Raw genomic sequence first — 14,321 nt, forward strand, 5'->3', positions numbered from 1 at the left:
TCATGTCGTTGTAACATAGGTTTTTTGGGGCTTTTTTTTTTTGTGGTTTAATTGTATGAAAAAATTTGGTGCTGTATTCTTGGAGCTGTACAGATGGTTCCATGCCAAACATATTTGTTTACCGTGGTAATGTCTGAGTTGTAGTGTGCCAACTAATAAAGGGATTATTTAAAGAAAAAGGTGAATGACTAAAACAGATGTACCAGTTGGGTGAACCATTAAAAGAATCTTATTTCTCAGCTTTATGTAAAGGTTATTTTTAATGCATTTCTGAGAAATCAAGAGTGCTTGCAAGGATGTTTTTGAGGCAGCTGAAATCCACTTGTCTGTTTGCTTTGGGGTCTTTTCCTGTGGGCTTGAAAGACATTGGTCTTTCATCTGTCTTATGAAGAATTTGCAAAAACAGCAGGGAGAAGTCCTGAGCTTCAACATCTGATCAAGTATTATAATCTCGTGATGAATTTTGATCTGTTTTAAATGTCATGATCTTGTCATTTAGTTTTGGGGAAACATGTTTTAATATTTATGGAATGTAAATTTAATTGCTGTAATTTAGTATGTGTATATATCTATACTTCATATAAATCCTGGAGTTTAACCTGCTGTAATAATGAATCCAGGTCAACCTGCTGTAGTACTACTAAAATCTTTCACACTTTACTAGAAAATGAACCACTCTGACTGCTAAGCATTTTAACCAGGATTGCTGTAAAAGTGTTTGAGAGAAGCTAAAATAATGGATTAAATGCTGTTTGCCCAGGCATTTCGTCTGTTGTACATCATATTGTCCAGGTGACTTCTGGAAACTCCATTGATTCTGCTCTTCATAGATTTGGCTGGAATGTCTGCTCTTAGAAACTGACTTTTCTAATTAGATATTTGTAATCTTATTTCTTACGTGTTGATCAATTAATTTCTGGAGACAGAATTCCAAAATAAAGACAGTCAAGAAAGCACATCATTTTTAATACTATTTTGAAATGCAGCTTTAAGTTGCTGGGTATACAAGATTTTTCCACTGAATTTCCTTTAATTTTGGAGTTAGCTTTTTAATAGATGAGTAAGAGCTAGCTTGAAAATGAATAGCTCAATTTTTAAAATTCTGGTGCTTGAGTATACAGTTTGTTTTGAATTCTGGAAATGAGGGATTACTTCAGACACTTGACCACATACTGTATGACACTTTCAATAATAGTACATTTTAGGTACCCTGAAGCTCTGCTGAAAAAGATGAACCTGTAGTGTTTCTGTTTGTACCTATCTGTTGCTGTTTGTTGCCTCTTTCAGCTGTTGTTTGTTGCCTCTTTCAATTTTCCTTGCCAACTTTTAAGTAATGGGCTTTTTTTTTTTTTTGTGTTCATGACAATATAGGCAGAACCTATGGTCTCTCATTTTTTACTTTTATGATTGAATAGTCCAAATAGTACTATCTGAACACTCATCCTAGTGGCAGTACTGGGTTAGAAATAGATGTTTACATATGTGAAGCCTCTCTGGTGTTAAGAAAGGCAGAATTTGTTCCTTCAAAAGAATAACTGAATTAGTGGCTTTCTCATTTTAGGTTAGTTGTGGCTTTCTTTAATCCTAGCATTGAAAAAATTCCAGAGACAGCACAGAAGTCAACTTTAACATTTTCAGCGTGTTCCCATCCAGAAATGTATCAAGAGCTGTCTGTTTTGTGGATGATGATTGTAATCTGAGCTAAGCTTAAGTAAAAGTGAAGAATTTGCCCTGGTTGAACATAGCAAATAATGGTTTCAAGGGGCTTTGTTTGAGATGGTCGATCTCATAGCAGTATGTTTTGTAATATATTGTAGAGCCATTGCAAGGCAATTAGATCACCTTTCTTGGGACTCCAGGGCTCTATTAATCATCTTTATTTAAAACCAAAGAAAAGGCTTCTTTGAACTGAAGGTTTCTTGATTATCTAGGGTTTGGGCAGCCTCTTGAAGCACTTAAAATGACATTCCAACAGCACAGTATTATGGCAAGGAGTGTCATAACTCTTGTTTGTACACCAGTCCAGTAAGCCCATGGCATTTCTTTCTGTTATGTTTATAAGATACCTACCACACTAAGATGAGGATGTCTGTATTTGTTTGACAGAAAGAAAAATTGGCAGGTTATTTTTAATACCTAGAGATTCATAATATCCATGCTCTGTCAGTTTTGTCAAGAATTAGGCAATTGAATTCCATAAAGTTAGCTCCTGCAGAGCTGTCTTGTTTAGAAGTTACTTCAGTTTTTCATATTCCAGCATGGATTTCAACCCTTTGTTTGGGATTGAGATTTAAGATTTAAAATCTTGACCGTCTTAAGATTTAAAATGTTTAGCTGACCTAACCAACCTTAACATTTAACTGGCTGGAAATTGCATTTTACATAGCTTCCAAATGTTGGCTTCATTCTTGAAGGACCATGACTTCAATGCAAGGAAATGCAACATGACTGGATATAAATGGAGTTAGACCTCAAGGAGGTTTATTCTCTCCTTTGCTGGAGATTTTTTTTTATTTATTACATATGATCAAGGCTTTTGATCCTGTGCTTGGGTAATCATTTGTTTTCTTTCCTTCCATCACTCTAGGCCATATACACCTATGAAAGGAGCCTTTTCCAATGTGTGGTTTGACAGGTACAAGATCTGTAATGACTGTCCTGAACACATTGAAAGCATTGATTCCATGTGCCAGGGCCTTACAGACCTGATCAACGATGAGGTTAAGAATGGCATTGCCAAGAACAGGATACTCATAGGTAAGAGATTTATTTATAATGTGTTTATTCTGATGGTTTTTTAATGGTTGAGAGATTATCTTCTTTGAATTTACTGTATCCTGAATAGTCATGATCATGGCTTGAAACTGCTGAACAACCTTTTCCATAGCTGATCCTCAACAATACTGAATCCTTTCTTAAACCCATACCAGGTGGAGAATGTGGCTAACTGTAAGCAGTATCCTGAAAATGTAAAACTGTTTTTATTTTCAACAGTCATTTGTAATCATTATTTAAAATAGAGTGGGCAGTGATTTACTTTGAGAAGTACATAGTTTTACTATTTCCTTTAAGCCCTTTTCAAGGATGGAAAAATACACTTTCCAAAAATGACGTGCATTTTGGAGAATGGATTTGTAGCATATAAATAATCATGAACTTTTCCTTACTGTTCTAATCATTTTGGGTTAAATTAATTCATGCAGGAAAAATGTGCATGTTACATAGCACTAAAGGTTGACACTTGATAACAAATAAAGCATTAGCTGTAATAGTTCATATGTGTCTATCTTTATTTCTCTTTCCACATATTCCCAGTAACTTTCACAGTAGTTCATTGAAATAGATGGTGAGATATTGAGGCACAGGAGTTGAGGGTGATGAAATAGCCTATGGCAGAGAGGGAATGAGAATTCACAAGTCTTTGGCTCCTTGTCCCATCTCTAAACCACAAATTATTTTGGGCTGGGGAAAAAACTCTTAAAGTGGGATGTTATAAATGTATGTCCCACTGAGTCATGCCATCAAAATAATGCACAGCCAAGCCACTACCATTCAGCCTGGTGTGTTTTCCTGGTCCAGCCTCATGTTGCTCTGTGAAGGCCTGTGTTTGCTTTCCCTTTCTGGCTCACTGCGCTGGCTGCAGAGTGAGTGCATTGTTTTGGATGGCTGTCAACAGAATCCCTTTGATCTGTCTTTCCTGTGTTGTTATACCTGCTGGCTTGGAAGCAGCTGGAGAAGTGCAGGTGCTTTGCTGTTGAGTGAGCTGGGAGATGCTCTATGTACAGATCCAGTGTGCTACTAGGCTGTTTTCCTTTTCTCTGTAGCCTTCAAAGTTAGAAATAGCCAGACTGCGAAGTATGAAGGTTGTTTTCCAAGGCATAAGCAGAGTAAGGAAGTTGGCATGCACTGAGTGTTTCATCCCGTAGATTCTTTGGAAGTCCCCATCTCTGTGTGTTTGCATTCCACACATATAAATCAGAAATAACTGTACTTGTTTTGTCACTCTTGAGAGCTCTGTTTCCCCACCTGACAGAGACTGCAAGCATGCATCCTCATGGTTCAGTCCAATATTTATGCAAGAAGCAAAATAAGGCAGCCCTGAGTTACTTTGTCCGAAGTACAGAGGGGATTCATACGGATGCATAAAAGACTTGGTAGTGGAAAATTGTATCACTTGTGGCTGTACAAGATTAAGTGTTCTTCCACAAGAACTTTGTGCCTTTTCTCTGCTGTTTTTGATGATTAACCAGTGTATGACTGGTTAATGATGATTAACCAGTGAAGAATGAAGCTTAGAGATCCTCTAAGGTCTCTATGCATAAAGGTGACATTAATTGTCTTAAGACTTCGTGCAAATAATTGCCCATTTTCTGGCAGTCTTTCTTACAGGAAATTAGGACTTTTGTAAAGGTACTGTGCAGATTTATAGTATTCAGACAGAAGGCTCTGGCAAGACCTTGCAGCACGCTCCAATATCTAAAGGGGCTCACAAGAAAGCTGGGGAAGGACTTTTTACAAGGCCATGTAATGATAGGACAAAGTGGAATGGCTTTAGACTGAAAGAGTGCAGGTTTAGATTAGACACTGGAACAGATTGCCCAGAGAAGCTGAGGATTTCCATCCCTGGAAGTGTTCAAGGCTAGGTTGGATGGGGCCCTGAGGAACCTGGTCTAGTGGGAGGACTTCCTGCCTATATCAGGATCATTGGAAAATGATCTTTAGAGTTTCTTCCAACGCAAACCATTCTCTGATTTTTTTTATCAAAAGAAAGTCGGCATGTAATGTATGTCACACCAAAATGTAATGTCAACTCAAAAAGGAGAAATGTGTGGCTTGAAATTTTTCTGAGTTTAGAAGATTGGTGTACAGGAGATAATGGAAGGTTTGGTTACTTGCTTAGAATGTCAGATGACTAAGTTTTGTCAGAGCTTTTTAGATTTCTCTTGGAAAATGTCAGGAATATCCTTTTGGTACAATAAGATGAGGCCTAAGGTAACAGATGGTGTGCAGACAGTGAGTTTGTCACTGCTGGTACCATAGAGTTGGAGGAGACAGCCTTTGTGAGCTAAAGGGAAAAAATTGACATTTATAGCAGGTGAAGCCAGGGTGAAATTTTGCTATGAATTCATAGTGCATTCAGTGCTGTTGAGTAATGTTGGAGACCCATAATGGTACGTATCTTATTATGGAAAAAGAGACAAATTAGTTGAGAGAAGCCCCTGGAGAACTTGGGAGTCTGAAGAACAGTGGGGGCCTTTTTGGGGAGGGTCACAGAAACCAAAGAGCAGAGTGGTCATATGAAGGTATTTCCAGGGAATGAAATACTCCTTAAAGGGTTAAGGAGAATTGAGTTGAGTGGCCATTTTGTAGTAAGTGGGAGTTTTAATGACTGGAAAGAAAACAAAATGAGTATGAGGAGCGTAACAAGATTGAAGGTTATGGTTTTATATGGAATAGAGGACCAGAAATTACAGGCTGAGGGTGAGTATCAGATATTGTTGGATGAGGGTGAGGGAGGTGTTAGGCAAGCAGGAAGGTGGGCAGCTGCTGACAGCTCAGAGGTGTGGGATAAGAAGGCAAGATCTGAGAGAGCACTGTGCAAAGGTGAGCGAGTGGGAAGAAACGGGGAGCAGCAGTGGGCTCTCAAACATGGAAAACAAGAAGCCCAGCACCTGCTGTTCTGGGGGATGATTCCCCTTCTTGAGCCATTCAGGCTTTTCTGCAAAGCTCAAGATAGTGGGACAGTAAGAGCATTTTCTCTTGTAGCCTGCATTGTTTGCTTCGATATCTCTGAAATTCACAAGTGACTGCTTCTAGATCAGAACTCTAAAGCTGAGGATGGAGTCCAGGTTGTACAGTGCCACTCCTCTCTCCCTTATCAAGGAAAATGCTGGTGCAGCCTTGCTTTTAACAGCTGCTCTGTGAATCTACTTCTAAGGAAATAAATTATTTACTTTGCTGGATCTAAAGGAAGTCTTATTTTTAAAACATCCGTATTAATTTTGTGACATGGCTTATCTACCCATTCCTGTCTCCTAACAGTTTCATAAGTTGCTTTCCTTTTAACAGAAGTCTTTTGAAGGAAGTAGACTTCTGATTAAGCTTTATTTCCTCTGACCTTGGAGGAGGAAGAAAAGGAGACTAGCAGCAATACATAATTATTAAAAAAAAAAAATATCATCCCCAGAATTTGATAATGGTACTTATTTTTTAGCCAGACATTCTTGTTGAGTTACTCTTACTGGTCTTCCTGGCTAAAGCACTCCATGTAAATAGTCCTGTAAGTAGGTTTGTATTGACTTTGGAGATAAAAGAGTGTTATAAATTTAGTCAAATTTTGACACTTGGAGCTTTGATAATATCCTTTCTCTAAAAACAGGATGTATTTCTTCTTTATAAATGCCTGAATTCATTGCTAGATTTTCCAAACAAGCCACAGTTTAAAATATGGGACAATAATTTCTTTTTCTATCTAAAGCTAAGTTGGTTTTTCAGGTGGCGGTGTTTTTGCTTTTTGTTTTCTTGTGCTGTTTGTTCTGTTGTTTTGAGTTTTATTAACTGCTTCCATAGTGACAGTACCCTGTAAAATAAGTCCATTTCAGTGAAAACTGTGTAGGATTTCAACAATCTTGTTCAAGATCTTGAATAAAAGCTCTTGAAAGAAATGGCCCTCTTATAGTAACTACACTTTGGTGAAAGGCAGTCTTTTTGTTCTTTTTTTGTTCTTAATTTAGCACTGCTTTCCTGCTTTCACAGGTCACTTTTTGTGTAGTGCAGAAGTGCTGATCCAAGCGCGTTGGTTTCTGCCACCTGTAGTTACTCATGTAAGCAGCCAGTGAAAATAAACTTTCCATAACAGTCCTGTAGATTTGACTAAATGCCAAAAAACACATGCATGATTCCTGATCCCTTGTGCTGTAACAATAACACGAGGCACACAACCACTTTTTGTTTATTGCTAGACTTCTTACATAGCTACTGAACCATGGTGGAAGTAACATGAAAGCTCTGTGCTTCTTGTAAATATTAGCATTTCCTTCTCTCTCAGTGTGTGTGAGAATGGGATGGGGAGGAAATATCTTGGCTTTGACACCCCAGAGAGCAGATCCTATAAATATGTGGAGATAAAAACTTCCAAATAAATCATTGAAGTGTTGAGCCATCTATTTCACCCACAATCTTGGCACTTTATGTTTTTGGCTCCTAAGCCTTTTGCTGTCACTCATCCTATTTTGTATCTTCTGTCTTTATTAGGAGGACATTGTCTTCCATTCAGAGGTACTTACTGCCTTGTTCTTACAGAGTAAATTCATGGGTTTATTTTGCTGTTTGTCTCTGCAATTCAAATGAGAATTTTCTTTCTGTACCTCCCATTACATGGCTTTGTGTTTTATCTAAATTGTGCCTGAGATGCTGGGCTGAAAGCAGTACTGTTAGTCCATCTGCCCCGTAATACCTGCAACATTTTACTAATCTTCAGTGCATTAGTGTAAATTTGACTTGCATTTATACTTGGGAGTAAATGTTTGCTCCTCTTGGTTTTGGGCTTTCTTTTTGTATCTTAACTGACCATGTTTCTCTTTTGGATCTCTGCTACTCTAGTTCACACATCAGGAAGTAAAAAAAGACATTAACAAATTAATCTTTCTGTTTCCTTCATAGGTCTTTCAGTAGGAAGTACAATGCTAATTTTAACCAAGAGTAGACCATTACTTGTTACTTTGTTTCCCAGCATTTGATGAATTCAATATTAATGTTCTAAAGACTCTGAAAGATGACACATTCCCATATGGTGAAAGTCAAGTTTAGCAAATTATAGTGAAGATTAGGAGTAAATAAGACTCACAGAAGTAAACTAATAAAATAATTCAATTGGGATATTGTCATTGCCTATAAAATAATGACTTCGGTAAGAAAATAATTATAAAGTGAATCAAGTTCTGATCTTCTCAGCCTTACTAGGAACTCTGTTGAAGACATGTCCTTATTCATCTTTAATAAATGCCTGAATTCAGTGCAGAATTAAATGGATGGATGGGCTTTTAGAATGCATGACAGTTGTGCAGACATGCCACAGGGTACAAATTAACCTGTACTTTCTTCACAGTTGTGCCAAGAGAATTGTAGAAAAATGAGACTTCACAACATTTGCTATTCCATTGTCATGTGCCAGTGCAGGCTCAGCTCTATTTAGGCAAATCCTTACCATTTCTTTTCTGAATTCTAAAAGATCTCTGCTAACAGAAGGCTCACAGCTCTGCAGAACAGCAGCTTGTTTCTGTGCATCACTACTCTGCTTTAGAGAGCTATTTTCCACTTTCCTTCCTGTGATTCAGTTTAGAGTCACAAATGCTGTGAGCATAAAGGATAGGTTGTTCTCTGCCTTTTTCCCATGTTGTGCAGTTATGCTGACTGTAAAAATGACAGGTAAGTGTTACAGCAGGACACTGCTGTCCTCTCTAGAAACAACCAAGAAAACACACTGGGTAAATGAAGCAAGCCATAGATTGGCAGAGTAACATATTAATAAAAGTTGATTTGAGACTTTACATGGATTTTATTTTTCTTCCAATGCTAAAAAATTACAACCCCTTAGGTACACATGTTGGGTTCTCCTCTATTACCTGTAACAGTTGAGAATAAAATGTACCTGGTTCTGGTTTTACTGCGAGTTGATATGTTAGAAACAATAGTGCACTTGTTTTTACAAGAAAGTGGTAATAGTTGTACCACTTAAATATGCATTTCAAATGTGTTTTGACTGGTGAGAAAGTTGGGGAGCAAATTGATTCATGTTCCTAACAAGAGCAAGTGACTAAGCCACTCAAGGGAAGTTGCCTTTGTTCTTGTAAAGAATCTCAAGTTTGTTGCTCTTGTAAAGACTAATTAACAACCAAAATAACAAGGCTATCAAAGGTGGAAACCATTCATTGCAGTTCTGCTGGTGTGCCAGGTTTGGGTTTGATGAAGTTTCATTAAGAGATTAAAAGGAGAAAATCAATGCTGTGAGGAAATTCACTTGAGACGAAGCACATGTTTGAGTACTTAACACAGGAGCAGTGTTCAGCGAGTTCTGTAGAGAAGGGAATTTGCTGTTCCACTGGCATTTGTACTCTTAGCTGATATTCATTTGTGAACACTGTTAAATGTATATAATACTTCCATTCATTGATGAAAATGGGAGGTCAAAACAGAAAGTCAGCTTCTTTGCAGATGATGTGTAGAACAAGGTTTTGCTGTTGCCATTAATAGAAGGTAAATCACAAAGTCCCTAGGGAGAGGGGAAAGTAAACTGGAATGTAACTTTAGGGAGAAATTCCTGATAACAAACTGATTAAAGCAACTCTTAAGTTGAAATGCTAAAAAAGGAGAAATTGAGAATGAAAAACGCTGTGAGAATGGAATGAAAAGGAGGCAAGAGTATGTAATGTATTGTAATAATATCAGAACAGGCCAAGACAATTTCTGACTATACTGGTGTAGCTTTATACAACAGAAGAGTGTTTGTCTTGTGCTGTGCTGGCACAGGTACTATGTGCTGGAGGATTCATTTCTTGTCACTTTGTTACCAAAGCTGTACTGAAAAATGGGAAGAAATACAGGAAAGATGAACAACTAATACAGAGAAACTAGTGAGGAAATACTGCTTAAAACAAACACCCCAAACTACACCCCTACACCCAAGTCCAAATCCTAATCTCATCAAAATCTGGGGTTTAGCTTCTCCTGTTTCTTTTTTTTCTTCAAAATTTGTTCCCTAGATATGAGTCATAACTATTTTTTCCCCATGTTAAAGTTTACTGAAAAGAGTGAAAAAGAGATGTTTCTGTTTCCTAATTCCATAATCATTATAACAAATAGGCAAGTCTGTATGATTCAGGATGCACTTGGCAATGTCAAACCTGTGTGTGCTAGAGAGCTGTTCTTTCTGTGAATAAGATTGAGCACCTAAAGAACTTTCTGAATTCAGTAATAGCTCATTGCAGCCACTAAAGTGATGCATGGGGAGAAGGCAGTTTTTAGCATTCTCTTATGTATACAGGTCAAGAGATACAAAATAAACCTTTGTGCTTGACAATAAAGTTAGTGTTTTCTGAGATGCAAACACAAACACTGTTAGACAAAGTACAAAGAAACAAATAAATCTGAAGTTTGACAGTAGGTAAATACTTGGTTTCCTGAACCCCATATAATGTTGAAGTGTCATTATTAGGGTATCATTTCAGGTTATCATTTCATACAAATGGGAAGCAAAATAATATAAATCAAGATCTTTTACAAAAGTGAGCTGGAGTTTTGTTTACAAGGCTCCTAAGGCTATTTACAAGGAATGTTTTATCACTGAAAAATGGCAACTGTGGTGAGGGTTTCTGTTTTATTCAATGAGGAATGAATTCGGTATGAGAAATTTTGTTTCTGGTCACATTGTGTTACATCATCCTGTGCCTGAGATTATCTGAAATTAGTTAGAGATTATATTCCAGAAATGAATGTTTTAATTTTAGTGAAGTATTGCATGGGAGTTTCCTTCAGATTCAAATTCTTTAGTTTGAAAGTGTGATGATTGTGTGATTTGAGCAGATCTTTCTCAGCTGCCAAGGTGAGTCAAAAACAGCTTTATTTTTATTGCAGAGGGCTATTACCTAAAAATCAGCACTACACTGAAGCAGATTTGAGGTCATAAATGCATCCTTGAGTGAACTTTCTCTGCAACTGGAAGTGTTTTACATAATTGAGTCTTCTGTGTGTATTCCCCTATTAGTCTACACATAAACCTCCTTGGTGAGTCAGGGAAGTTAACACAAAGAGTTAGGTGCTTTCCTGAACTGGCATGTGAGCATTGTTGAGCTAACCCTGTTTAACTATTGTGAAGCATTAATCACAGTTCTCATTAAAATAGGCATGAGGGGAAAACTGAAAGTGAACATACTTCTAAATTTAATATCTACTGGCAAACTCTGAACTTCTGTGCACAGTCTTTGTGTGTCTTGGAAGTAGATTGGTCTCAAGTAGAGAAGTAGATTGGTGAAGACCTTGCAGAGTTCTGCAAGGTCAATTAAGGATGAAATGTTGCTGTGTCATTTTGATTTTGTCTAACACTCCTGACACAATCTGCTTAACAATGCTGTACAGTTATGTATTCTTCAGGCTGAGATCATCTGTATACATGTACTTCTGTGTTTTGTTTATGCTCTGTCATTTCATATGGTTGTTTTGTGTAATATCTATACCTGCCCCTTATTTTTCCTTCATCCAAAATTTGAATTCTAGTAGAAGTTCTTGACTGAGAATGTCTTTTATGTGTTATGTCAAGCATACACTTATACTAAAATGGTTCTTGTAATTGAAAAAATAGTCTTCATCATACTTATTCAAATTGTTGGTTTTGAAGCATTTACCATATGTCATTTACTCAGAGATTGTTGTGGTATCAGGTGATAAACTTCAGGTACTCCCATGCAAATCAAATTCAAAGAGCTTGTCCTTTGTATTGCATTTTCTTGTAGTAGTATGAGCCACATAAAAGAACCATTACCTAATATTCTTCTAAACAGAAGGTGACTGCATTGTCAAAGACTGCTGGTGAGTAATTGCAGACAGTGTGCCAGATTGTGACTAACTGGGTACAAAATTTTAAGATTAAATCATTTACAAACTAGTAATGACTTTTCAATGCAGCTTTTCTTCCTGTAATCTGAAATACTTAAAATGGACTTTGTTTTATTTGTTAACAAAGCATTGTCTGTATTTATTTGTAAGCAAATGCAGAATGGTCTCTTAGAGTACAAGTGCTTCTTTTGGGGTTTGGGGATGACAGCATTCTTCAGAATGATCAAAAGGAAATTAAATAAGTGACCAGATTGTGTATAAGAAAATAAAGGAAACTTCACTCTATTCATTATCTGGATTCAGTCAATATAATAGCCTGTGTACTGTGTCCTTGTGAAGTAATGTGGTAGTCTGGATTTCTTTCCTAATGAATAAGCATTTGTCATATAAAAATCATCTCTGAGGAATTATCTTCAGTAAGGAATTCATGTAGTTGAAGAGACATATGGACCACAGAAGACCATTAATTCAGAGAGCCTGTTAGAGCTCAGGGGGAGTACATTGCATTTGTTCCCTATTTATTATATATCTCAAAGTATAACAACAAAAATATCCTCAATGCTAGTTTAATGTGAATGCTCATTGATTATGTACAATAGAGATCTTTCATATGTGAAGCCTAGGGGAGAAATCTGAGTACAAAAAGCAGTAAGAATTACCTGTTCACAGAGTTTTACTTTGTTAATGTCAGAGTATGTATGGCCACAGTATTCAGCTACCTGGTAAGGACCATACACAAATGGCTTCTGAAGTAAAGGCATAATGGCATTTTTATCCTCTCTCAGTAATGAATCTTCAGCACTGCTTCAGCTATCCAATATCCTAATTGCATCATGCTTTGATTTAAACCTCAAGCTATGCCACATAAGGTTCAGCTTGGATGTCAGAAGGAATTTCTTCACAGAAATGTTGTTAAACATTGGTATGGGCTGCCCAGAGAGGTGCTGGAGGCACTGTCCCTGGAGGTGTTCAAGAAATGACTGAATGGGGGATTTGGTTCCGTGGTCTACTTGACAAGGTGGTGTTGGGTCATAGGTTGGGCTTGATGATCTTAGAGGTCTTTTCCAACCTAAATGATTCTGTGAGTGTAAAATCTTTGTAAACTTAATGGTACTCAAGATGGGTTTTTTATTGTATTTTTATAAAAGAAACAAGTCTGAAGATAATAAATTGTACATTGGGTTACAAGGACTTACAGAAAAATCTTTGTTTCTTTTGTTGCATCCTAGGAGGTTTTTCAATGGGAGGTGGAATGGCAATGCATTTGGCCTTTAGGTTTCATCAGGATCTGGCAGGAGTCTTTGCCTTGTCCAGTTTTCTGAATAAAGACTCTGCTGTTTACCAGGTGAGTGTGTAGTAATTTTAGAAAATGTACCTATCTACATGGAAAACATGGTGATTAAAATTCAGTATACATGTTTATACATCTGAGGCAGTTGTTTCACATTCTAAACTTACGCCATTTCTGGAAATAGATAATCAGAATATTAGGGAAGTGAGGCTTTAAAGCTGTCTTTAAATAATGTTTTATTGCATGTTTTTGCACTGGCAGTACAATATTGAAATGTAGAAAAAGATTAACAAATGAAATGCTTTACTAGTTGTCCTTAATTGTTAAAGAGTCTGTGTAAGCATAAGTATTCTTTTAAAGTATGTGCTGCATTATAATACTCACAAGCTCCATTTGCTGTCATGTTGTCATTTCTCTTACTTGGAAAGGGGTATAGACCTTAAAGTAAACCCTATCATTTGTCAGGAGTTATTGTACTGGAATTTGAAGGGCAGTTTTTTCCAGTACTTCCTTGTTTACTTCTATAGAGACAGTACAATATGACTCCTAAAATGTAGATCAGTAAGTGTGATAACTGTCACCGTGTAATTGTAAATATTCCTTTTAAATTTTTGGCAGTATGTCTGACAATGTTTCCTTTCCATCTAGGCTTTGAAAAGAAATGAAAGTGCTCTTCCAGAATTATTTCAGTGCCATGGAACTGCTGATGATCTAGTTCTTTACTCATGGGGTGAAGAGACCAACAAGATGTTAAAGTCTCTGGGAGTATCAACATCACTTCATACTTTTCCAAACCTCAATCATGAGCTGAACAGAACTGAAATAGAAAAATTAAAATCCTGGATTGTAAAGAAATTGCCTGTTGAAGCCCCAAAGGCAAATGAATAAACAAAGATCCAGCCTCATATTTTCTGATTTTTCATAGTTTTAAAATCATGTGTAACATATATATGGGTGTCCAATACCCCTTATATAAGCACAGCTTCAGGCAGACACTTCTCTATTCCATAAAGTTCACCTAAGAGGTGAAAAATTATGCTGACCACTAAACCCCACTTTATTATATTCTTTTTCTGTTTTCTTGTCCAGTTTTTAAGCACACAGTCTACAAAAAATACTGACTGATAATATTAAAAGCATTCCAAAATAATCAAAGCAATATTCAGGAAGCATTGCTGTGAATCTCCCAGATAATTTTTTTTTTTGGATGGGGGGGATTCAGCAGGAAGATATTCTATGATGGAAAAATATAGAGTGGCATGGTAGTTTCTAATGACATTGCAGCAACAAAAAGACCAATTATTAAAATAATACAGTTTTCCTTGTACAAATGCATACATCTATTCAAGTTAGTTTAGTGACAGGGACTGTACTGGCTTCAGTTGCGTTCTCAGCATGTGGGAATGAACTTGCCTCGAAG

At 36.9% G+C, this 14,321-nt stretch overlaps 1 protein-coding gene across 1 annotated transcript in view; it reads left to right on the forward strand.

The window, feature by feature from the left end:
* LYPLAL1 (lysophospholipase like 1) overlaps positions 1-13,808 on the forward strand; it is a 26,195-nt gene extending 12,387 nt beyond the window's left edge. Inside the window, exons 3-5 of the mRNA XM_021550347.4 lie at positions 2,588-2,757; positions 12,840-12,955; positions 13,550-13,808. Coding sequence (XP_021406022.3) covers positions 2,588-2,757; positions 12,840-12,955; positions 13,550-13,789 — 526 coding nt within the window. The 3' untranslated portion in view covers positions 13,790-13,808. The remainder of the gene's footprint in view (positions 1-2,587; positions 2,758-12,839; positions 12,956-13,549) is intronic.
* The last annotated feature ends 513 nt before the right edge of the window (positions 13,809-14,321 follow it).

The sequence above is a fragment of the Lonchura striata genome, chromosome 3 (assembly GCF_050655825.1).
Source record: "Lonchura striata isolate lonStrDom1 chromosome 3, ASM5065582v1, whole genome shotgun sequence".
Lineage (NCBI taxonomy): Eukaryota > Metazoa > Chordata > Aves > Passeriformes > Estrildidae > Lonchura > Lonchura striata.